This window comes from Mastigoproctus giganteus, chromosome 4 (assembly GCF_048544385.1).
Source record: "Mastigoproctus giganteus isolate SK-2022 chromosome 4, ASM4854438v1, whole genome shotgun sequence".
NCBI classification, from domain to species: Eukaryota; Metazoa; Arthropoda; class Arachnida; order Uropygi; family Thelyphonidae; genus Mastigoproctus; species Mastigoproctus giganteus.
In genome coordinates this window covers 196,693,916-196,721,176 of record NC_143578.1, presented here as the reverse complement: position 1 = coordinate 196,721,176, position 27,261 = coordinate 196,693,916, and the positions used below count along the sequence as shown (strand labels likewise).

Below are 27,261 nucleotides of genomic sequence, written 5' to 3'. Positions count from 1 at the left end.
CAAAGGAACTGGATGCAAAAAATAATTTTGATATCATATATTTGGATTTCAGGAAAGCTTTTGACACTGTTGCGCATGGAAGACTATTGTATAAATTGGAGCAGAATGGTATTAAGGGTAAGTTGCTACAATGGATAAAAGGATGGTTAAGTGGGAGAAGACAGAGGGTGGTAATCAATGGGTGCTGCTCTTCTTGGACTAATGTTATTAGTGGAGTCCCACAGGGTTTGGTGTTAAGTCCACTGTTGTTTTGTATTTATTAATGATATTGATGAAGGTATATCAGGCTTAGTGTCAAAGTTTGCAGATGATACAAAGGTTGGCAGGGTTGTTAATGACAGTAATGGCAGTGTGCTACTGCAACAGGATCTAGATAATTTGGGCAGATGGGCTAAGAAGTGGCAACTGAAGTTTAACCTTGACAAATGCAAAGTACTGCATATGGGTAGAAGTAACCCCAGAGAAATGTACCAACTGTGTGGTACTACAATTAAGGTGGTAGAAAATGAAAAAGACCTGGGAGTAATTGTGCAGTCAGATATGAAGTTTTCTGAGCAATTCAGACAGGCTGCCAGGGCAGGTCGTGGGGTTTTGTCAATGATATATAGGAATTTAGCTAGCAGGGAGAAGGAGGTGATCGTCCCTCTGTATAAGGCAATGGTCAGGCCATGCCTTGAGTACTGCGTACAGGTCTGGAGCGTGTACCGAGAAGGGCAACAAGATTGGTGAGGGGAATGAATTTAAGGGATCCTCTTACCAAGAGAGAGGCTTAAGTTCTGCAAATTGCAGTGGCTGGAGACTAGGCACCTGCGCGGTGATCGGATTGAGGTGTATAAGGCCTTGAATGGGTAGAGCACGCTGAATTCTGATTTCTCTTGTTCAGATTACGAACCTAAGGGGGCATAAATTCAAATTAAGAAAAGACAGATGTAGAATAGATGTGCAGAAATTTGCCTTTAGCCAGCGGGTGGTTAATTGCTGGAACAAACTTCCATCTGTTGTTGTGGAAGTTGATAGGTTGAATAAATTTAAAGAGGAACTGGACAGACATTTGGAGGGAATGGTGTGATTTTTTTTTTTTTTTTGGCTGATGCTGCATAAGCTCATACACTTGCTTTCTTGCATCACATGCCACTAGTACTACTACTACTACTACTACTACTACCTTTTGTGTTTGGGAGTGACAATTTAAAAAAAAAATAAAAACCGAAGTTTGAGAGTTTTATTATAGGAGATAGTACAATAATGACTATTTATATGCAAGTTGCAAAATTTATTTTTGATTTTATTTTAATTCTTAAAATTAAATTGTTTTTAAGTTTTTTCTTCTTTTCAACTTTTTTTTTTAAATGTCTCTGTGTGAAAGTGTATCTTACCTTTGGAAGACCGGGAAAGAGACTGTTCACTTTTGGTATGATCATTTGGCAGAGAAATGGGAATAACAGAATCTCCCATATTCATTATAGACCCATCACTTAGAGGAGTAGGTGGCATAGCATATGTACACTGATACGTACTGCGACCACCACGGGTACGATCCTCTCTAATTGCTGCAACACAATATTAAACTGATGTTAATATTTTTCATTTAGGGTGTCATATTTTACAAAAGAATAAGCCAAATTATATTACCAATAACATAAAGGGTAAAATTTTTACTTATAATTACTACAGCATGTAATGATCATTCAAAAATTTGTCATTAGGCGCAACCATCAAAATGAAAAGGTTTGCGAAATGGAATGTGCTTTAATAGACTAGGATATTTTTAATAATCAAATATGTACACAGAATTACTGATGCAGGTGATGAACTGGAACAGTGTTCTAGAAAGATTTGTTCCATTTTGAGCTCTGATTATGAGTTTTCTACCACAATTTTAATAATTTTCACTGAACTGAAATAAAAAACTTGTGAAACAGAAAAAAAAAAAAAAAAAAAAACAGAACTATTTAATAAATAAAATTACTTGCTAATGGTGGAATACCCAATAACTGTTTTGTATGTTTATTCATTAACCTGAATTAATAAGAAAAATTATAAATTTTTTTGAATTTACCTTCTAACTTCATTCCCGTCTTGAGACACTTATTAAACCTACAAGCTGGGCATTTCTTTCTTGTGCTAATAGCAATGTGACAATTAGCACCACGAAGACATATATAATTCTTCTTATTCTGAACTGTCCTTTTGAAGAATCCTTTACAACTCTCACAAGAAAATATTCCATAGTGAAAACCTGAGATTCGATCTCCACAAATAGGACATGGTCCACTTAATAGTTGTTGTCGAGAAATTCCTGAGGTACCAGACACACTCAAGGCACTTTGGGAAAGGTCAGTAAGAACAGGGAGTCTATTTTCTTCACCACTGTTATCCGAAGACATTCTTCTTGTTGGGCTTGCAAAATCACTTGCATTGGATTCATCAGATGCACTGGATGCTACTGATGCACTTGATGCTGTGAAAATGATTGCATTCTCAATTAAATTTATTTGTGAGTAAGGAGAGAGGGAAATGCTTTAATTTAATGAAAGAATAAAATGTATATTTTAATATTTTAATTTTATTTATTATTTAATAAATAATATATGGGTTAAATTTTAAAAAGAAATAACTCAAAGTATTAACAAAGATTAACAAAGATAAAGTAATACATGATAAATATTACTATGACTGACAGCACAATTCAGTCTACATATTAAACTACAAAAGATAAATGGTAGTGATATATATACAACTTTTTAAAATTTTTTTGTTACCAACACAAAAAATTAGAGTAATGACAATAAAAAAAAACAACAAATTTATTTTAAAAATATAATAACATACTGGCACTTGACCATGTAATGCATACAAAAAGTTATTAACACCATTAAACAGCAATATCTCTTGAATATAACAATCAGCCAAAGTAGTGGTACAGTAATGGCCTGGCAAAGGAATTTGTGACCAGGCTGTGTTAACGTGAAAGCTAGCAACAAAAGAAATACAAACCTTTTCACTTTTGGGAATTTTCTGTTTATATCTCTATGCCCTTGTAACTATGGAAACATGTTTTTGGTTCTCAAAAGTGCACATCAGAGGTACATGATCAAAACATAGCAACTATGTAAGGATAACTTAAAGTTCGAAACTTAAGTTATCCTTTAAAGGTCTTTTCAACTGGAAAATGGCTGGATGGAACAATAAACTGTCTATAATTTTGTCTAAAGCGGTTTTTTTTTTTTTTTTTTTTTTTTTAATTTTCAGCTGAATTAATATAGTTTTTTGATTTTTTTTGAAGATAACAATAATAGCATTTTTAAACATTTAATTTTTTATTAAAATATGAAAAATTAAATTATATCCAATAAGTATTGGAAACATTAAGAAAAGATGAAATATTTATAATGTGAAAGCAGAATTCAAAAAACCAAACAAAAATGGAAATTTGCACCTGCCAGGTGCTGCACCACTGTTTTTGCAACTCTGATTTGTGTTACAATTATCAAGTTAATGGCACTTCTCTAAAACAGCCCCCTCTGGTTGTGGACAGACAGACTTGAGTTCTGGCCAGAAATATAAAATTACACATTAAATGACCTACCTCTCTAAGACAGACACGTTAAACAGGTGTCATTTTCATTTTCAACCTCCCTGGACTAGACACTCTCAAGGGTAATTGACACGTGTTTTCATAGATCAACAGGATTTGCAGCAAAGGGAAGTGAAGGTTAAGATCATTACAATAGTATTAATGTTTGTAAATTATGTAATTTACAAACATTGGTTGTAATGGTTGTAAATTACTCAAGGAGCAGACGGCACAATATGTAATTATTACCATTGCTGATAAGGAATGTTTACAAATTTATTTGGATTAACAAGGCAATATTTCCAAAATTAAAGGGGGGAAAATTACAGTATTGTATCAAGTTTGTATATGGGATTCAATTTATTTCAATAAAACAAAAAAAAAAAAAAAAAAAAGAAAAGCAGGAGAATAATCCAAAACTACCAATAACCAAATCATCAAAACCAAGGAATGTGGGCTCAGTCTTTGATGTAAGCCTTCCTCCATTCATTGATTCAGCTCACTTGGTTGTTATTCCAGTCTGCTCCCAGCCATTGTTGTAGTCACATGTCAATGTTTAGTGTTGTGTTTTTTTTTTTCAAGCCCATTCTAATTTTCAAGGATGCTAAAAAATTTACAATGTCAAGTAAACAAAAACATGCTGGTTTGACAATGGTGGACAAAGTGGAAATAATATGTTGGAAAAAAAGGGAAATCAGGGAATAAAATCTCCAAAAGATATGGTGTCGGGGCAGCCACAATTTCTTACATTAAAAAGAATGGTAAGTCAATTCTTAAGTTGGTTTCTGTATTAGAAAGTGAAGATGGTAGCTCTAGCAGGAAAATAATGAAAAGTCCAGCTGATCTTTTTTTATGAAAAAAATAAAAAATTAATTAAAAAAAGGTCATCCAGACAGCCAATTTCAGGATTCATTTTATGTGATAAAATCATAATGTCTAATAGAGTTAGGAGGCAATAAGTAACTTTAAAACCAGCTATGGATAATTAGATAATTTTAATCTTGATATTAAATATGCAATGAGAAATTGTCTGCTAACATTGAAAATGCTGAAGAATTGATCACTGAAATAGCCACATTTATTAAAATTGGGAAGTATAATCCCAATTTTATTTACAATGCTGGAAAACACTGCCTCAAAATATGAACCTACTGCTCCGAGAGTAATTGCAAGGCTTAGCAGCTAGGAAACAGTTTTGTCTGATGAACAAACATCATTGTTGGACTTTTTCTAATAAATTGTTTTGAAAATGTTAATTTGTAATTATCACACATTTATTCATATTATACAGCCAATTTTTATTTTTATTCTTGCAATATAGTATATTTTGATTTTGATGCACTTTTCCAGACAAGTCAGTATTTTTATTAATTTTATTACACCATTTAACTGGTCAATATATAGTGTATGATAAACTACGCTACAAGAATTCGCCTTCTGTTCAAATTTACCAATTGCTTTTACTGTTTTTGGGTTAATGCATTGTTAAAATGGAGAAGACAAAGCACAGAACTTGCGTAAATCACCCAGACAACTTCTGCTATGTTTGTGGACACTTAACACCAAAAACTCAGAGGAAGAAAATATACAATGTCACAAAAGTTGCATATTCATTGTACTTTGGCTGCAAGATTGGTGACCAAGAAAAAAATTGGGCTCCACATATCTGTTGTATTACTTGTACAATGAACTTAAGGCGTGGTTATATGGCATGCTGAGAGCATTACCTTGTGCTGTCCCTATGGTGTGGCATGAGCCAAAGAATCATTTCGATGACTGATATTTCTGCATGACAAAAATAAAAGGTATTTCCAAAGAGAGCAAGCACTGCATCAAATATCCAAATATCCCATCAGAAATTAGGCCAGTGCCACACTGTAAAGAACTGCCAGTACCTGTGCCACCAAAATCTTGGGGTATTGGAAGTAGTGATGAAGGTACAGAAGAAATCGTTTTACCAGATGTTGCGGAACCATGTACTTCACATGATTTGGACTATGAGCTAGAAAAAGAAGAGGCCCTACACTACATTGAACAAGAAGAATTAAGCGACTTGATCAGAGACTTGGGCTTACCCAAAGAGACGGCTGAATTACTCAGATTCAGACTACAACAGTGGAACTTACTCACCAAAGGTACAAACATTACAATATACCATAAGCGAAATGAAGAGTTTTCAAGGTATTTTGCAATGGAAAACATGTGTCTGCAAATGCGTCGTTGGTCTTATGCATGAACTGAACATTGATCACAATGCCTCTGAATGGTGTTTGTTCATTGATACGTCAAAGCTAAGTTTGAAAGCAGTATTGCTTCATAATGGAAATACTTTACCATCAATTTCTCTTATTCATGCTGTTGGCCTGAAAGAAACTTATTATGTCCCAGATTCTTGTTGCTATACATTACAATGACTATGGTTGGAATATTTGTGGTGATCTCAAAGTGATTGGACTGCTTGTTGGGTTGCAAGGTGGTTTCACTAAATACCGTTGAAATGTTTCTTGTGTTTGTGGTATAGTCGTGCAACAGCCAAACACTACATTGTACAATGCGGGGACAAGAGAGATGAATATATTCCTGGCAAATGCAATGTAAAGTATGTTACACTGGTTGATCCACAAAAGGTTTTTCTTCCCCCTTTACACATCAAGCTTGGACTGATTAAGAATTTCACTAAGGCACTGGATAAAGAAAGCAGAGGATTCGCATATTTACTGAAAATGTTTCCAAACTTATCTCATGCAAAGCTGAAGGAAGCAATTTTCATAGGTCCTCAAATAAGAAAGCTCCTAAAAGATGAAGAATTTCAAAGAAACCTGAATTATGTTGAACTGGCTGCATGGAGATCTTTCAAGGCTGTGGTACACGGATTCCTCGGAAAGAGAAAAAAAGAGAACTACACTGGTGTGCAAAACTTAAGGACCAACACTATTTCTAAAGGTTACAACCACAAAATCAAACGAAACATCCCGCAGCGATTTGCATAACTGTGGCCGTTCAGTAGAAAGCTGGTGCACGTACAAAAATATGAATCATGATGAGAGGGCTCACATAACAGATAAAAGCAGCAGTTCAGCAGTTATATGAAAATTACCAAATGATGAGCACGATTATTAAAGACATTCAATTGGTTTCGTACAGTGCTACATACAACGAAATGGCCAGTAGACATCTGGATGACTTTACTCGAGGTTGAATAATTGGGAAGGTTGAAGTGCGAGGAGTGGGGCTGCAAAGTTCAGTATCGCCCATAGTATTGTTGGCCTTCAGAACGACAGGTACAGCTGTTCAAAGAACCAGTGGTGGTAGTCCACAAAAACTAACGCCCAATAATGACCGCTATATACTCCTACAGGTCAAGAAGGACTGACACCAGACAGCGGGATCCACTGCAAACCAGACACACATGACATTACGGTTTACTGTGGCCAGGCGACTCCACAAAGGTGGACAGCTTGCCAGATGGCCAGTACACTGTGTCCCTTTAACACCTGCCCATCGGAGACACCATTTACAGTGGTGCATCGAACACAAGACTGGACAGCAGCGCAATGGGGTAAGGTACTCTTTACTGATGAGAGTAGATTCAGCCTCAGCAGCGATTCTGGATGTCAGCTAATCTGGTGAGAGGGTGGCACATTATATCACCCTGCAAACATCACTGAAAGTGACTGATATGGCAGTTGAGGTGTTCTCGTCTGGAGAGGCGTTATCTTGGATGGACGTACATAACTCCAGATACTGGAAGGCAGTACTGTAACCAGTGCAAGCTACTGTACTGAGGTAATCCTTCCCCATGTGCATCTGTTCCGAGGTGCTATTGGCCCTGAGTTTGTGTTTATGGATGATAACGCCATACCCCATCGCACTGCAGCTGTTGATATGCTTTTGGAAAGTGAGGACATTGTTCGTATGGATTGGCCTGCCCATCTACCGATCTAAATCCCATCGAACACATATGGGATGCTTTGGGGAGACGCCTAGTGGCATGTCCACACTCACCAGAAAATGTTCACTAACTAAAGATGGTGCTGACAGAAGAATGGACGATGTTACCACAAAAACTTATCAACAACATTGTTGTAAGTATGGACAGGCGGTGCAAAGCCTGCATTGACATTAGGGGTTACATATCTTCTACTGAGGACCATCTCTTCCCTTTGTTCCATCTTTGGCAGTGATGCATCTGTAACATGTCAGCCAGTGCTATGTTGCCATTTTTGAATAAAGTCCCTCCCTACCGTTGTTGTGTCGGTGTTGTTTCCTTCATCATTTCTGTGCCTCACAAGGTTCCTTTGGTATGCTTTTCCCATATTCCAGCCACTCCTATGAGAGGCTACAGGTGAAAACCTGACTGTCCTTAAGTTTTGTACACCAGTGTTTGAGCAACTGGTGACAAACTTTCTGAAGCACCCCATTTTACAAGAACATGGGGTGCTGAATGTCATTGAAAATGCATTTCCTGAAAACTTAGCAGATGTCAGTGATGAACAAGGAGAGTGCTTTCACCAGGATGTATCTTCAATGGAAAAACGATACCAAGGTCGCTGGGACTCTGCCATGATGGGAGATTACTGTTGGTTCCTTAAACGGGAAAGCAATCTGGAGTATAAAAGGAAATCATTGAGTGGGAAACATGTCTAAATAATATATATTGTGTGCAATAATTACAACTATGTATGCTGATATTGTATAAAAACAAGGAATTTAAAAAATGCATATATCTTTTGATGTAGACATGACAGAAGTAAAAGATTGATATTTTCATAATCAGAATAACCAACTTTCGTTCCATAGATATGATGAAAAGAAAATTTTGTCGGGTAGTGTAATTTTAACATTGTATACCTAGATTTCAGAAAGGCTTCTGACACTGATCCACATGCAACTGATGTACAAATTGAAACACTGTTGCATTAGGAGCAAGTTACTGCTATGGATAAAGGGTTAAGTGGCAGAAAACAGAGGGTAGTTAAAAACGAACACTGTTCTTCTGGACTAAAGTTATTAGTGTCCCTTAGGGTTTAGTGGTAGGCCCCTTATCATTTTCAATATTTATTAACAATATTGATGAAAGCATATCAAGCTCATTCTCTAAGTTTGCAGATGACAAAAAGGTTGGCAGGGTGGTGACTGACAGAAATCAAGGTATACTATTGCAAAGAGATTGAGAAAAATTGTGCAGGTGACCTAAGGAGTGACATTTGAAGTTTAACATTTATAAATGCAAGGTACTGCATTTGGGCAGCAGTAACCTCAGAACAACATAATAATTAGATAGTACTCCACTCAAAGTGGTGAACGAAAGAGACACAGATAATTGCCCAGTCCGACATGACGTTTTCTAAGCAGAGCAAAGAGGCAGCTAAGACAACTCATGGAGTTCTGTCAATTGTATACAGGAATTTTGGTACCAGGGACAAGGAGGTGATTATCCCATTGTGTAAGGCAATGGTTAGGTTGCAACCATGGGTATTGCATATACACTCAGGAACCAAAACATTATGAACACTAACATAATAGCATGTTGCACACCCTTCCGCCATGATAACTGCTTGCACCCGGCATGATATCAACTTCACAAGATTACAGAAGGTGTCGTCAGGTATCCTGGACAGAAGGACATTTCAGAGTTCAGCAATGGAGTGAGGCACTGGTGGTGGACTGGTGAATGTTGCATCCCAGCACATCCCATAAATGTTCAATGGGATTGATATCAAGGAATTCAGCAGCATATGAAGTGCTTGGACATAATCCCCAAACCATTCCTGCACAATGTGAGCCTTGTAACTTGGGATGTTGTCTTGTTGAAAGAGTTCAGTGCCATTTGGATACACAGACACTATGTAAGCAAAGCTTGGTCCAAAACAATGACAAGATAGGATCTGGCAGTGAGGGTGTGTAATGCGAATGAGGGGACCCAGTAAACATCCTCCAAACCATAATAACACCACCGCCAGCCGAATATGTACTGTCGAATATGTACCTGCCAATTCGCATAATAAAGCTGGAACCTTAATTCATCAGACCAGACAACTCGTTTGCAGTTGTCCAATGTCCAGGAACAGCGTGCCCATGGTCACTGCAGGTAATATCAACAATAATGGTCAGTCAATGTGGGCGCACGAATAGGTCACCTACTCCATAAGCCTATCTGCAAGACCATCTTCTGGATGGTGCACCCTGGTTATATTCTGATGTTAATTGGGGGTTCGTGATCCATCTGTTGCCTATACAGCATGTGCTTACCACCGTACACCTCGACTGTCAACCACTTGTGTCCCTCTTCAGGCCATTCCCACTACACCTTCACTGTGGTAGCCCTCAAACAGCCAACAATGTCTGCAGTTGCTCAGATCCTGGCCCACCTGCCTCATTCCACAAATCATTCCTCATTCAAATTCTGACAGGCACTACTGTACCGGCGCCTCCGTAGCCAGGTGGGAAGGAGCAGCAGTGCGTAGCATACGCTTCTTGATTAGACCGGGGTTCGAGCCCGTCACCACCAAATACGGAGGATGCGGAAAGGTCATTCAGGGAATGACCACCGCATATCCCGGAGCAATATGGCCTTAGTTGCTAATGCTCCTAAAAACCAAATAACAACAACTACCGTACCATCACTATATATGCTGTACTGTTGAGTGACCGGTACAGCACATCTAGTGATGATTGTGTGAGAAAAATGTCTGAGAAAGAGAAAGCTCTTACTCAGACAACATACACATAACAGGACATAAATTTAAATCAAGTATAGTAAATATAGTATTTAAGTATAGTAAATAAATTTGAGGAATTTGAAGTGCTGATCAAGACATCAAAGGCAGATATTGTGGGGATATCAGAGACATGGTATTACACAGATATAAGCAGTGCAGAATTGTAATTTGGGGAATACAATGTGTACAGAAAGAATAGACAGGGTAGGAAGGGAGGAGGGGTTATGCTGTCAGTTGAGAAACACACAAAATCTAAGGAAGTGCATCCAGTTGATATGGGTGGACAGTGCAATGCTGAGTCAGTTTGGTGTGACATAAGCACTGGGAAAGGGAAAATGAGAGTAGGAGTGTGTTATAGGTCCAATGACTCTAATGACTACAATGAACAATTGTGCAAAGAAATAGATTGGACCAGTAAATCAAAATGTCTTGTAATGGGGGGAATTTAACTTTCCATATATTGATTGAGACTTGTGGATTGGTCACTCGCATGCTAGCAAGACTTTTGTGGATTTATTGGAGGTTTGTTTTCTACAGCAACATCTTCGAGGGGCAACCAGAGGGAGTAATACTCTTCATCAGATTATCAGCAGTGATATGCATGCATTAAGAATTTCCAGATAAAGGAACCACTAGGTGAAAAACCACAGTGTACTGATGTGGGATTTACTTAAAGATGCAACTACCATCACGGGTAAAGAGAAGGGTTTTTGTTTTCGTAAAGGTTACTACAGTGATCTCAGACAGTTTTTAAATTCTATACAGTGGGATCAACTGATGATGTTTAAAACAGCAAATTCTAAATGAGAAGCTCTTCAAGGAATTAATCTTGGAAGCAACTAGGATTTTCATACCAACTAAAAAATACTGTTCAAGATTTAGACCTAAATGGATGATGTTAGATGAACTAATGAGGCTCGTGGCAGAGAAGAAAATTGTATGGGATGCATATAAATTATCAGATGACACAGAAGCCTATGGCAAATATAAACTAGTCTGTAATCAAGTCACAAAGGAGGTTAAGCAAGCGAATTCTGATTACAAGAAATCTTTTGCAAAGGATGCAAAGAAAAACAACAAAGACTGCTTTACTTATGTAAACTCTAGAAGGAAGGGGATGAATCAGATTGGTCCAGTTGACGTTGGTGGTTCGACTGTTGATGATCCTGCTCAGACAGCTGACAAACAATGAGTATTTTGCATCTACATTCACACATGAGGAGTTATTCTAGGAAAGGAATGCCAGAAGTTTACTAAACTCTAACAGGGAGCTAAATGATTTTGTAATAACGGAGAGCAAAGTGGAGGATAAATTGTTGAAGTTAAACATAAAAAAGGCACCTGGGGCATATGGAATCTGTCCAGTTATATTGAAGGAGGTAGCAAGGGAAGTTAGCAAGCCCTTAGCCATAATTATGAGAGCATCCTCAGATTCAGGGGAGGTAATCATGGACTGGAGATGTGCAAATGTATCACCAATTCACAAAGTGGGTGCAAAGGGTGACACAAATAATTATAGACCTGTTAGTTTAACTTATGTTCGAGGGAAAATAATGGAGTCACTGGTTAAAGAAGTTATGCAGGATCACCTAGACAAGACTGCAGTAATAGTTCAGACACAGCATGGGTTTGTTAAGGGGAAGTCTTATCTGACCAATTTGATTGGATACTACGATGTCACAAAAGAACTGGATGCAAAAAAGAATTTTGATAACATATACAGGTAGTCCTCGATTTACAATGGGGTTAGGTTCCTGGGGGGAAAGGCACAAATGGAATCCTTTATATCATGGAGTCAATGGGAAATCACAGGGTTATGTTCCGGGCACAAAAAATTTTACCTACCCTTTTCAAATACTGGTATATTTAAAGCAAAGAAATAAACTTTTTTAATTAAAAAAGTATTTTTTTTTTAACCTTCATAAATAAAATAAGTACTTACATGTAAATAAAAAATAAATTAATACATACATAAATAAATTTTGACAGTGGTGTAAAGTCAAAGTTTTAGTTGGCTCTTGAGGGTCCTGGTTGAGGATCTTCTGTTGATGGCCCTGGTTGAGAAGATTGCCTTTTTTTGAAGAAAGGATCAAGTGTTGATTGCCTGGATTTCTTCCTCCTCTCTTTAAGAATTTCAAAATACAGGCTCAGGGTTGATATGACAAACATTTTAACTGTGGCACTCCTCTTCCAGTCATGATCGATGTCACAGAGCTCATTAGTGAGGGACTCAATACTTGCAAGGATTCTTTGTAGATCACTGGTCTTGATAATTTTTTAAGGAGAGTCTTCCTCCTGCTGTTGGCTAAGTTTTGCAGCTAACTCTGCAAATATTCTCACACTTCTGCATTTGGTCCTGGCTCTGAACGAGTCTCTGATGACTCTTCAAGAGCTCTGTTACATCTTCAACTGTAACTTCTTCTAACCCTGCCTCTTGTGCCAGCCTGGTGATGTCTTCTACAACATTCTGTTGTGGCTTGAATCCTCCGAAGTCATGCATGAGATCTGGGAGAAGTTTACACCACATTCCATTTAGACAACTGATAGTCACTTCTTGCCAGGCTGTGTTAATGTGATTAATGCCATTTAAGACATCAAACAACCTCCAATATTCTCTAATGGTAATATTGTACACGTCCAAAGCTTTCACCATTTCTGTAAATGTTTGCCGCAGGTAATAAGCTTTAAAAGCAGCTATTACCCCCCTGGTCCATGGGTTGCAAAACTGATGTTGTATTAGGGGGCATGTAGACAACATTAACTTTAAGAGGCATTCTGATTTCGCTCAGATTTGTAGGATATCCAGGGGCATTGTCCAAAAAAAGAATAGTCTTGTTTGGTAAATTTTCCTGTACTATGGCCTGAATGGAATGTGGCAGCTGCCTCAACATCTGCGCTTGCTGCCTCGCCAGTAATTTTCACACTTCTGCATTTGGTCCTTGCTTTAAATCTCATGATATTTATCAGAATTAGGACAAAAATAGTTGATCCAAGAAGAAGTCCTGTGTCACCCAAGCCTTCTTGTTTGACTTCTAGTACACAGGCAACATGGCTTTGTTTAAACCTTTCATAACACGTGGTGTTTCTGAATGGTACACCAAAATTGGCTTCAATTTTAAATTGACTGACACATTTGGTCCCGACAAGTCAGCCTGTCTTTTGATGCTTTAAATCCAGGAGCCAAATTTTCTTCATGGGCAATGAAGGTTCTTGAGGACAAATTTTTCCAATAAAGGCCCGTTTCATCAACATTGAAGATGAGATCTGAAGGGTAATCACCCTCCTGCACTATGGCCTGAATGGAATGTGGCAGCCGCCTCAACATCTGCGCTTGCTGCCTTGCCAGTAATTTTCACACTTCTGCATTTGGTCTTTGCTTTAAATCTTATGAACCATTCCTTGCTAGACAAAAATATTTCATTGCACCGACCTTCTTTCTTCTTTAAGTCTTGAAAAATTGACTTAGCCTTTTCAGTTATTACAGCTTGGGTCAAGAGAATGTTTTTTTTTTGTTCAAATCATCGACCCAGAGTGTCAGCAATTGCTCAATTTTTTTTCCAAAAGCTTATTTTTGTTGTAACTAACTTGTGTAGCACTTTGAATCGATTGTTTTATTTTATCAGCATTCTCCATAATTGTAGTAACAGTCGATGGAGGCATATTCACAGCCTTACACACATTAGGGTGGCTTTCACGAGCTTCCATCCTCCGAATAACCTCCATCTTATTTTCCACGCTTTCATTTTCACTAGTATTCATTGAACTTCTTTTACCAGACATGGCGTTTCTTTATTCTAATTTAATTAAAAACTTAATAACAATGACTGGCAAAAACTGCACACGGCTATCATGATTGGCAAAAGCTTTGAATCCCGTCGATGACGTGAGGAACTTTAATGGGCTTTTTTTCACTCCGTGGCTGAGTTAGTTGGTCTCAGGTGTAGACAACAAGGTTTTTTCCCGGAAACTGGGGTTTTTCATCCAGAAAAACAGACAAATCAACCATAGAACACACACAATTAACAGATGAATGCATGGCAGATGAATTTAATTATTCGGGTGGCCTAAAAATGATAGTTTTTTTAGTTTGGCAAAAGCTGCACTGCTATCAATCCTATTAATGATTATTTAACTTAATAATAGCACAATTAGTAGTAAATTTCCAACGCGGGTAGTACATGGCATAAACAACAACCAACTAAATGCTTTACCTCCCGCTTCCACGAGTGGTTACTATGAGAGCGGGAAGTTTTTTCGTCTCTGATACGGACACGCTAATTGCTGATTAGCTCAATTGTTCTTGATCATGTGAACAGTGCATGATACATAGTACAGTACGATGCCCATAAATTTTGTCTGATGATTTTAAACTCTCAATTTATAAAAAAATTGCAAAAATAAAAATAAAAATGGCCTTGTGATTAGTGACCAACGCTATTGCGAATCGGCACAAATCGGACCGTCGCAAAATTAGGGCTACTTGTACTTGGATTTCAGGAAAGCTTTTGATACTGTTGCACATGGAAAACTGCTTTACAAATTAGCATTAGCATTAGTAGAGGCATATGATGCAAGAAAGCAAGCTTATTCAGCATCAGCCAAAAAAAAAAAAAAAAAAAAAAACAACCACTACTCCCATTTCACCCCTCCGTTCGTTCGAAATACCTGTCCAGCTGAGCCTTAAATTTATTTAGGCTATCAACTTCAACAACAAGCGATGGGAGTCTATTCCACAAACCAACTGCCCGCTGGCTAAAGGCAAATTTCCGCACATCTATCCGACATCCGTCCTTCCTCAATTTGAATTTATGCCCTCTCAGGTGATTATTCTGAGCAAGAGGAAGAATCCCATCGGCATTGAGCATGCTCAAGCCATTCAAAGCCTTATACACCTCTATCAGATCACCTCGCCGATGCCTAGTCTCCAGGCTCTGTAATTTGCAAAACTTAAGCCTTTCTTCGTAAGAGCAACCCTTTGTTCCATTCACTAATCTTGTTGCCCTTCTCTGTACTCGTTCGAGCAGCTCTACATCCTTCTTGAAATGAGGCCTCCAGACCTGTATACAGTACTCAAGGTGTGGCCTGACCAATGCCTTATACAAGGGAATAATCACATTTTTATCCCTGCTAGAAAAATTCCTGTATATCATTGACAAGACACCATGAGCTACTCTTGCAGCTCGTCTGCACTGCTCAGAGAACTTCATATCTGCCTGCACAATTACCCCCAGGTCCTTTTCATTCTCTACCACTGTCAGCGTAGTACCACAGAGTTGATACGTTGATCTGGGGTTACTGTTTCCCATATGTAGTACTTTACATTTGTCAATGTTAAACTTCATTTGCCACCTCTCAGCCCATCTGCTCAACCTTTCCAGATCCTGTTGCAGCAGCATAGTATCAGTAGTGTCCTTAACAACCCTGCCAACCTTGGTATCGTCTGCAAACTTGGACATTAAGCCTGATACACCATCATCAATATCATTTATAAATACTGAAAACAACAATGGACCCAACACTGAACCCTGAGGAACTCCACTAATAACATTAGTCCACGTTGAGCAGTGTCCATTGATTACCACTCTCTGTCTTCTGCCACTCAACCATCCCTTTATCCATAGCAGCAATTTGCCTCCAATGCCACACTTCTCCAATTTGTGCAGCAGTCTTCCATGCGCAACAGTATCAAAAGCCTTTCTAAGATCCAAGTATATAATATCAAAGTTATTCCCTGCATCCAGTTCTTTTGTGACTACATCATAGTATCCAATCAAATTGGTCAGACAAGACCTGCCCTTAACAAAACCATGCTGTGTCTGAGCTATAACTGAATTCTTGTCCAGATGATCCTGCAGTGCTTCTTTAACCAGTGCCTCCATTAATTTTCCTGGAACCGAAGTTAAACTAACAGGTCTATAATTACTTGTGTCAGCCTTTGATCCTCCTTTGTGAATTGGGGTTACATTTGCACATCTCCAGTCCATGGGTACCTCCCCTGAGTCCAAAGAAGCTCTCATAATTATGGCTAGGGGTTTGCTTACTTCCTTTGCTGCCTCCTTTAATATAACTGGATAGAACCCATCCACCCCTGGTGCCTTTTTTATGTTTATCCTCAGCAATTTCTCCTCCACTTTCCTCTCAGTTATTAGAAAATAATCTAGCTCACTGCCAATGTTTACTTCACCTACGACATTCCCCTTCCTGAATAACTCCTCATGTGTGAATGTAGATGCAAAATACTCATTTAGATTGTTAGCCACCTGAGCAGGATCCTCAACTGTTGAACCATCAACATCCAGTGGACCAATCTGATTCATCCCTTTCCTTCTTGAGTTTAAATAGGTAAAGAACTCTTTTCTGTTTTTCTTTGCATCCTTTGCCAAGGATTTTTCGTAGTCTGCCTTTGCCTGCCTAATCTCCTTTGTGACTTGGTTACAGACCAACTTATATCTATCATAGGCTTCCATGTCACCCATTAATTTGTATGTATCCCATGCATTTTTCTTCTCTGCCATATGTCTCATTAGTTCATCTGACAACCATTTAGGCCTGAACCTTGAACAATATTTCTTGGTTGGTATGTAAAGCCTGGTAGCTTCCAAGATTAGTTCCTTGAATGCTTCCCATTTTGAATTTGCTGTTGGTAACATCATCAGTTGGTCCCACTGTATAGAATTTAAATACTGTCACAGACCATCATAGTCGCCTTTACGAAAGCAAAAACCCCTCCCTTTGCCTCTGATGGTAGTTACCTCCTTGAGTAAATCCCACTTCAGCACACTGTGATCACTGCCACCCAGTGGTTCCTTTATCTGCAGATTCCTAATGCATGAAGAATCACTACTGATAATCAGATCAAGAGTATTACTCCCTCTAGTTGCCTCCCGAACATGCTGGTGTAGAAAACAATCATCCAATAAATCCACAAAAGCCCTGCTAGTGTGTGAGTGACCAACCCACAAATTCCAGTCAATATCTGGGAAATTAAAATCCCCCATTATAATACTCTCTGATTTACTGGCCCATTCTATTTCCCTGTATAGTATCTTATTATACTCATCAGAGTTATTAGGCATATAGCACACTCCTACTCTCAATTTTGATTTACCTATGTTTATGTCACACCAAACTGACTCGACACTGCCCTGTCCATCAATGTCGACTGGCTTCACTTCCTTGGATTTTATGTGTTTTTTAACTAATAGCATAACCCCTCCTCCCCTCCTGTCCTGTCTATCCTTTCTATACACATTGTACTCCCCAAATTCCAGTTCTGCATTCTTTATATCTGTGTGACACCACGTCTCTGATATCCCAACAATATCTGCCTTTGATGTTTTGGGCAATACCTCAAATTCATCAAATTTATTTACTAAACTCCTAGCATTGGTGTACACGCAAGTATACCTGCACTTGTTTCTATTCTTAGCTACCCTAACACAACCCATGTGTTTACTTGTATCACAATGACTTCCAGCAGTCTCTGAAATATCCTCCATCTTGTTTTTCAGGCTTCTGCTCATTCCAATAGAAGCAGTGCAAGAATCTCTTTCACCTCTGCCAGTGGCTACTGTTAATCCATTAGTCTTTGTCTCCTCCCAAGCTAGCAGTTTTCCGACCCACCTAACACTGCCTCGATAGCATCGGCAAATATTCTTGCACCCTTTCTATTTAAGTGTATCCCATCCCTGTAGAAGCAATCTCTCCTGTTAACAAGTACATTCCAGGCTGAAAAAAATTCTACCCCTTGAGCCTTGCACAATCTTTCCAGGGCCGAATTGATCGACAAGGCTCTCATCATATAAATTGAAGCAGTATGGCATTAAGAGCAAGTTACTGCAATGAATAAAGGTATGGTTGAGTGGGAGAGAGCAGAGAAGAGTGGTAACAAATGGACGCTGCTCTATGTGGACTAATGTTATTAATTGAGTCCCCAGGGTTTGGTGCTGGGCCCCATTGTTTTGTGTATTTATCAATGATATCATTGAAGGTATATCAGGCTTAATGTCCAAGTTTGCAGATGATACAAAGGTTACCAGGGTTGTTAATGCCAGTAAAGACAGAATGCTATTGCAACAGGATCTAGAAACGTTAGGTAGATGAGCTGAGAAGTGGAAACTACAGTTTAACATTGACAAATGCAAAGTACTGCATATGGGTAGCAGTAACCCAAGAGAAACGTACCGACTATGTGGTACTACTAGGCGCCTCCGTAGCCAGGTGGGAAGAAGCAGCAGTGCATAACGCACACTTCTTGATTAGACTGGGGTTCGATCCCGTCACCACCAAATACGGGGATGCGGAAAGATCAGGGAATGATCATCGCAGATTCCCGGAGCAATATGGCCTTAGTTGCTAATGCTTCTAAAAACCAAATAACAAACAAACAAACATATGTGGTACTACACTCAGGGAGGTGGAGAATGAAAAAGACCTGGGGACAATTGTACAGTCAGGTAAGAAGTTTCAGACAGGCTGCCAGAGAAGCTCATGGAGTTTTGTCAATGATATATAGGAATTTTGCTAGCAGAGATAAGGAGGTGATTATTCCTTTGTATAAGGCAATGGTCAGGCCAAACGTTGAGTACTGTATACAGGTCTGGAGGCTTCATTTTAGGAAGGATGTAGAGTTGCTAGAACGAGTACAGAGAAGGGCAACAAGATTGGTGAGAGGAACGATGGAGTGTGCTTACAAAATAGGTTTAAGTTCTGCAAGTTTCAACAGCTGGAGACTAGGCACCTGCGAGGTGAACTGATTGAGGTGTATAAGGGCTTGAATGGTTTGAGCAGGCACAATGCTGACGGGATACTTCTGCTTGCTCAGATTAAGAACCTGAGGGGGCATAGATTCAAATTGAGGAAAGACAGTTGTAGAATAGATGTGTGGAAGTTTGCGTTTAGCCAGAAGGTAGTTTATAGCTTAAATAAATTTAAGGCTGAACGACACAAACATTTGGAGTTACAAGATGGGTGAAATGGGAAGGCGGTTTTTTTTTTTTTTTTTGGCTGATGCTATATAAGCTTGCTTTCTTGCATCAACTAATGATAACGCAAATGCTAATAAAAAGATAGAGGTAAGATGCGCAAACATTTTTTATAAGCCCGAGAGTAATTAGCATTAACATTAGCATTAGAAGAGGCATATGATGAAAAAAAACAAGCTTATACAGCATCAGCCAAAAAAAAAAAAAAAAAAGTTCCACTTCACCCCTCCATTCATTCGAAATACCTGTCCAGCTGAGCACCTGTCCACAACAAGGGATGGAAGTCTTTTCCACCAACCAACTACCCATTGGCTAAAGACAAATTTCCACACATCTATCCTACATGTGTCTTTCGACAATTTGAATTTATGCCCTCTCAGGTGATTATTCTGAGCAAGAGGAAGAGTCCCATTAGCTCATGGTGTCTTGTCAATGTATATCATTGACAAGACACCATGAGCTACTCTTGTAGCTCAAACCATTCAAGGCTTTATACACCTCTATCAGATCACCTCGCCGGTGCCTAGTCTCCAGACACTGGTTCCAGCAGCTCTACATCCTTCTTGAAACGAGGCCTCCAGATCTGTATACAGTATTCAAGGTGTGGCCTGACCATTGCTTTATACAAGGGAATAATCACCTCCTTATCCCTGCTAGAAAAATTCCTGTATATCATTGACAAGACACCATGAGCTACTCTTGTAGCCCATCTGCACTGCTCAGAGAACTTCATATCTACCTGCACAATTACCCCCAGGTCCATTTCATTCTCTACCACTGTCAGTGTAGTACCACAGAGTTGATACATTGCTCTGGGGTTGCTGTTTCCCATATGTAGTACTTTACATTTGTCAATGTTAAACTTAATTTGCCACCTCTGAGCCCATCTGCTCAACCTTTCCAGATCCTGTTGCAGCAGCATAGCGTCAGTAGTGTCCTTAACCCTGCCAACCTTTGTATCGTCTGCAAACTTGGACATTAAGCTTGATATACCATCATCAATATTATTTATAAATACAGAAAACAATAATGGACCCAACACTGAACCCTGAGGGACTCCACTAATAACATTAGTCCACGATGAGCAGTGCCCATTGATTACCACTCTCTGTCTTCTCCCCCTCAACCACCCCTTTATCCATAGCAGCAATTTGCCGCCAATGCTACACTGGTCCAATTTGTGCAGCAGTCTTCCATGTGCAACAGTATCAAAAGCCTTTCTAAGATCCAAGTATATAATATCAAAGTTAAATTATTCCCTGCATCCAGTTCTTTTGTGACTGCATCATAGTATCCAATCAAATTGGTCAGGCAAGACTTCCCCTTAACAAAACTATGCTGTGCCCGAGCTATAACTGAAGTCTTGTCAAGATGATCCTGCAGTGCTTCTTTAACCAGTGCCGCCATTAATTTTCTTGGAACAGAAGTTAAACTCATAGGTCTATAATTACTTGTGTCAGCCTTTGATCCTCCTTTGTGAATTGGGGTCACATTTGCACATCTCCAGTCTATGGGTACCTCCTCTGAGTCCAAGGAAGCTCTCATAATTACGGCTAAGGATGATTACTTCCTTTGCTGCCTCCTTTAATATAACTGGATAGATCCCATCCACCCCAAGTGCCTTTCTTGTGTTTATCTTCAACAATTTCTCCTCCACTTTACTCTCAGTTATTACAAGATTATCTAGCTTACTGCCAGAGTTGAATACACCTCTGGCATTCCCCTCGCTGAATAACGCCTCATGTGTGAATATCGATGCAAAATATTCATTTAGTTTGTTAGCTACCTGAGCAGGATCATCAACAGTTGAACCATCGATATCAAGTGGACCAATCTGATTCTTCCCCTTCCTTCTAGAGTTTACATAAGTAAGAACCCTTTTTTTTTTTGTTTTTATTTGCATCCTTTGCCAAAGATTTCTCATAATCTGCCTTAGCCTGCCTAACCTCCTTTGTGACTTGGTTACAGACCAGCTTATATCTATCATAGGCTTCTGTGTCACGTGTAATTTATATGTATCCCATGCATTTTTCTTCTCTGCCATGTGTCTCATTAGTTCATCTGACATCGATTTAGGCCTAAACCTTGAAAAAAAATTTTTTTAGTTAGTATGTAAAGCCTAGTAGCTTCCAAGATAAGTTCTTTGAATGCTTCCCATTTTGAATTTACTGTTGGTAACATCATCAGTTGGTCCCACTGTATAGAATTTAAATACTGTCTCAGACCATCATAGCTGCCTTAACGAAAGCAATAACTCTTCCCTTTATCCCTGATGGTATTTACCTCTTTGAGTAAATCCCACTTCAGCACACTGTGATCACTGCCACCTAGTGGTTCCTTTATCTGCAGATTCTTTATGCATGAAGAATCACTACTGATAATCAAATCAAGAAAATTTCTCCTTCTAGTTGCCTCCCGAACATGCTGATGTAGAAAACAATCATCCAATAAATCCACAAAAAACCTTGCTAGTGTGTAAGTGATCAACCCACAAATTCCCGTCAATATCTGGGAAATTAAATTCCCCCATTATAAGACTCTCTGATTTAATGGCCCACTCTATTTTCCTCTACAGTTTCTTATTATACTCATCAGAGTTATTAGGCCTATTGCACACTCCTACTCTCAATTTTGATCTCCCAGTGCTTAGGTCACACGAAACTGACTCGACACTGCACTGTCCAGCGATGTTGACTGGTTTCACTTCCTTGGATTTTATGTGTTTCTTAACTAATAGCATAACCCCCTCCTCCCTTCCTATCCTTTCTGTAGATGTTGTACTCCCCAAATTCCAGTTCTGCATTCCTTATATCTTTGTGACATCACGTTTCTGATATCCCAACAATATCTGCCTTTGATGCTTTGAACAATACCTCAAATTCATCAAATTTATTTACTAACTCCTAGCATTGGTGGGCACGCAAGTATATATGCACCTGTTTCTATTCTTAGCTGCCCTAACACAACCCACATGTTTACTTATACTGCAATGACTCCCTGCAGTCTCTGAAATATCCCGCATCTTGTTTTCCAGGCTTCTTTTTTTTTTTTTTTTTTTGTAGTTGTTGGCGCATAGGCTTCTGTGGCCATAATGCACCTCCCAAGGTTTTTGCAGTACTTTGATCCAAGCCCGAGATGGGAATTGAACCCACGACCTTTGGGTTGCCAGGCAGGCACTTTACCCACCTGGCTAGCCCGGTCAGCTTCAGGCTTCTGCTCATTCCAATAGAAGCAGTGTAAGATTCACTTTGACCTCTGCCAGTGGCTACTGTTAATCTATTAGTCCTTGTGTCCCCCCAAGCTAGCAGTTTTCCGACCCACCTAACACTGTCTTGATAGCATCAGCAAATATTCTTGCACCCTTTCTATTTAAGTGTATCCCATCCCTGTAGAAGCAGTCTCTCCTGTTAACAAGTACAGACCAAGCTGAAAAAAATTGTACCCCTTGAGCTTTGCACAATCTTTCCAGGGCCAAATTGGTCGACAAGGCTCTCATCATATACTCCCTCCTATCGTGTCTGGGCAGAACTACAGACACTTTCAAATTCAACCATAATTCACAGTTTTTTTTCAACAGTGACCTGTACTTGTTAAGTAATTCTGCCGGTCTCCTACTCTTAATATCATTAGTGCCAACGTGTACAACTATATCACCTTTTGTGCCCTTAAAAGATGATATCTGCTTTACAACATCATCAACCTTTGCCCCTGGCAAACATACCCTGGTCCTGTTCCACCTATCCTTTTTACAAAGCATGTTCCCCGTTTCCCTGACAATAGAGTCACCAACAACTACTAGTTCCTGTGGGACCAGTGCATTCTGCCTTGGAGGTTGCCGCTATGTTGTGTGATGACCAAGTGCAAGCTCTGGCATTGATGTGGGCAGCTGATGAGAGCTCGATGGGCCCCTCAATTTAGATCCTTTGAGGGCATCCACCCTGTCCTTCAAGCTCTCATATAGGCCCATAACAACGCTAAGTTTTCACCTGATTTCATTACACTCCTTGCATCGCGCACACACAAAGACATCCCCCATGGCAATATCATGTCCCGTACCCGATTCCTCCACAAACATCATGCAAGCTGTGTATTTTAAAAGGCTGTGATTCAGAAGGCAACTGCACCCCCCCCCTCAGTTCTCCTCTGAGCCACAGCACTCCCATTAGCTTGAGCCTTTTGCTTTGCTGCTCTGGTCTGAGTCATGATTTTGATTTAATTTCAATAAAATTTCCATTTCAGTACAAAATTATAACCCTAAACTTGTATCCCAACACAGTTATAATGCTATATATATTTTTCAGTATCAAGTATTATCTATGAGTTCCCTTTATATAACTTCAGTATCAAGTTATGTATTAATTGATTATGTTACGTTTGTAACCTAAGTCGTTATATGTATTTAGTTAAAAGTACAATTTAATTGACAACGAAGTTTAACAAAATTAATAGATTTTACTGATTAATTGACAATATTATATTAGATACTATACTATAGTACACTAACGCTATCTACTTCAGGATATAACGTTGTATCATATAACAAAGGCGGCAAGTTATGAACGGTAAATCTACGGACACTTAAGTATTAATTAACTTCCAAATCTCGCTGTCTCAATTCAGAATAAACTAACGATCCTGACTAGGTCTATAAGCTACTTATAGAAAATAATTTGATATAACAATTGATCAATAAAGCGGCTAAATATGGCTAAAAAAACTTCTCGTTCAGTGGAGCTGCAACTTGTAACATGTGGATTTGATACCCTTACCGATACTTTTATGCTGACTAGATCCTTATAGATCCTGACTAGGTCTATAAGCTACTTATAGAAAATAATTTGATATAACAATTGATCAATAAAGCGGCTAAATATGGCTAAAAAAACTTCTCGTTCAGTGGAGCTGCAACTTGTAACATGTGGATTTGATACCCTTACCGATACTTTTATGCAATTACAAATCATAAAAACAAACTTTCAACTTGTGTTGAAACACCACAAACAAAACTTTCAACTGGTGTTGTAGAAGCGAGTAGTTTGAATAAATTTAAAGAAGGAATACACAAATTGTAAGGTGAGTTGTGCGGATAGCATTTTTTTTTTTTACTGATGCTGTATAAGCCTGCTTCCTTCTATCATTTTCCACTATTAAAATAAAAACTAATAAGGTAATACGTCACCAGTGGAACAACACTGTCAAAATTAGTGATCATTGATCAGATTAAAGTTTCTAAGATAGCTTAAGAATTGGCAGTTAATGGAATCCTCCACTACTTTGGAAAGATTAGATTTAGTGCAATGGGATTTATAACTGGATAGGAGGATTTGTTCACTCTTTTTAGGAACCGGGTTAATACGAGTACAATTTCTAAGCAGAAAGAAAACACCAGTGGAGAAGAAAAAGGGTGAAAAGACAACACAGAATAAGAGCAAGCTCAGAAGCATAGGTTTTGAAAACATGTAGAAATACCATCTGGAGCTTTCTTGGCATCAAAAATGTTCAAAATTTTAACATTTTTCAGTAAGAAAACCACAGGAGACACTAAGTGGAATGCATTGGGTATGGTAGGAGGTGGTTTGTGAAGATCATTGATCAAGAGTTATCAGAAAAGTAGGATGCTAGCAAGTAATCTTTATCTTTAGCTGAGGATTCAAAAGAACCATTAGTTTTTAACAGAGTTGGGGTCAATGATATATAGGCAAGACACCAGAATACCTGACACCTTGACAAAAAGCAAGTTTTCTACTCTTAGCCTGTTGAAAATAAGAGTTTGGATTGATTAATAACTGTTTTATAATTTTTGCAAACTTTAGTGTAGGCAGAGAATGAAAACTGAGATTTGGAGACAAGCCAAATTTTGACATGCCACATTGTTATCTTGAAGAGCCTTGGCCCATCAGAATAAATGATGGAATTATTTTCCATCATTTATTCTGTCAAGGCAAAAGAATATTCACAAATATTCCTTTAGATAGCAGTTTCTTTTCAAACTTTATTTAGAGATTTTTTTTTTAATCTAAAATAAAAATTTGGTAAAACATATCACTAGAATCAAAATAAGTTAGGTACATTATGTAGCGAGTTTCTTTCAGGCACTTTCAATGTTTTCTTAACTTAACTGAATTTTCATTTCTGAAATTAACAGAAGTAAAAAGTTAATAATACATAAAAGTCATTTTTTTCACTTTGCTGTACATACTCCAGTATAATATTCATTTAACATATTATAGCACACTTCTCAACCTATTGTAACCTCTGCATTTTATAAAAATTCAAATTAAAAATTGTAATGCAAGGGCACATGATGCAAGAAACAAGCTTATATAGCATCAGCCAAAAAAAAAAAAAAAAAAAAAAACCCACACGCCTCCACTTCTCATTTCACCCATTCACTTGCTCCAAATGTTTGTCTAGTTCTGCTTCGAATCTGTTTAAGCTATCAACTTCAACGACAGATGGAAGTTCGTTCCAGCAATCAACCACCTGGCTAAAGGCAAACTTCCACACATCTATCGTACAACTGTCTTTCCTCAATTGGAATTTATGCCTTCTCAGGCGATTATTCTGAGCAAGAGAAGAATCCCATCAGCATTGAGCATGCTCAAACCATTCAAGGCTTTATACACCTTGATCAGATCACCTCGCAGGTGCCTAGTCTCCAGACACTATAATTTGCAAAACTTAAGCCTTTCTTTGTAAGAGCAACCCTTTGTTCTATTCACTAATCTTGTTGCCCTTCTTTGTACTCATTCCAACAGCTCTACATCCTTCTTAAAATGAGGCCTTCATACCTGTATACAGTACTCAAGGTGTGGCCTGACCATTGCCTGATACAAGGGGATAATCACCTTCTTATCCCTGCTAGAAAAATTCCTGTATATCATTGACAAGGCACAATGAGCTACTCTTGCAGACTGCCTGCACTGCTCAGAAAACTTCATATCTGCCTGCACAATTACCCCCAGGTCCTTTTTGCTCTCTACCATTGTCAGTGTAGTACTAACCACAAATAAGCTCCCCAGGAGGGGAAATAATGACGGCAACAAAAACGCCTCAAGGATCCCTCACTAAAACATGGGATGATTCAATTAATAACATTCTAGAACCCCCAGACAACCTCAGTGACAAGCAGGAAGAAATCTCCCAAGCGAACAAGGCATACACATCGCAACAAATGGAGCCACCCTTCACCATAGAGGAGCTACAAAATGCTGCGGCACAGATGCAAAATAGGAAATACCTGGGACCGGACCTCCTGGAGCCAGAACTGATTAAAAAAGGCTGTGGAACGCATACCTGGCCTCCTGCTCAAACTTCTAAAATCTGAAACTCATCCTGAAGAACCCTAACAAGCTACCGGAACAACCGGATTCCTACCGACCGATAGCTTTACTGACTACCCTGAGTAAACTATACAAAAGGCTGTTTCATAAAAGAATTATGAGCCACTACAAAGCTGGTGATTCTAGGTTTGCAACCTAGAATCACCAAAACAATATGGATTCAAATCGGGATTATCAACCATAGAAGTAGTCCAAAACCTTATATTCAAAGCAACCCAATGCGACAGGAAGTACTTCCTGGTCATCGCAGTGGACTTCGCCGGGGCGTTCAACACCCTGTAGTGGCCGAGCGTCCTCGGCCGGCTCTGAGAGGCAGTGCTCCCAACAAACCTCTACAAGTGTATAAAGGATTACCTAACTGACCGAAGAATTGAGGTGGTAACACCTTTTCAAAACGTGGCTCGATGGGTCTGTAGGGGCTGCCCCCAGGGCTCGGTCCTAGGGCTGCTCATGTGTGAACATTGTCTTTGACGACTTCCTGGCTCAGGACTTGGGCGAAGTGAGCTGCCAGGCCTTTGCTGACAATTTGGTCCTGATAGTGGAGGCGGACTCCAGATTGGGCCTGGAGACTCGTGCAAACCAGGCAATACAGGTGTTACAGGATTGGGCAAAGCTACACGTGTTGAAGATCTCAC

General features: G+C 39.0%; 1 protein-coding gene across 2 annotated transcripts in view; it reads right to left on the bottom strand.

Annotated features, from left to right (window-relative positions):
- The window catches only part of LOC150087307 (uncharacterized), a 373,218-nt gene that overhangs the window by 44,492 nt on the left and 301,465 nt on the right, over positions 1–27,261 (bottom strand). For both annotated transcript variants that reach the window (XM_090371972.1, XM_090371971.1), the window contains exons 6-7: positions 2,060–2,461; positions 1,377–1,550 (exon numbers count right to left, since the gene is read on the bottom strand). In XM_090371972.1, the coding sequence (XP_090228098.1) occupies positions 1,377–1,550; positions 2,060–2,461 (576 nt within the window). The remainder of the gene's footprint in view (positions 1–1,376; positions 1,551–2,059; positions 2,462–27,261) is intronic.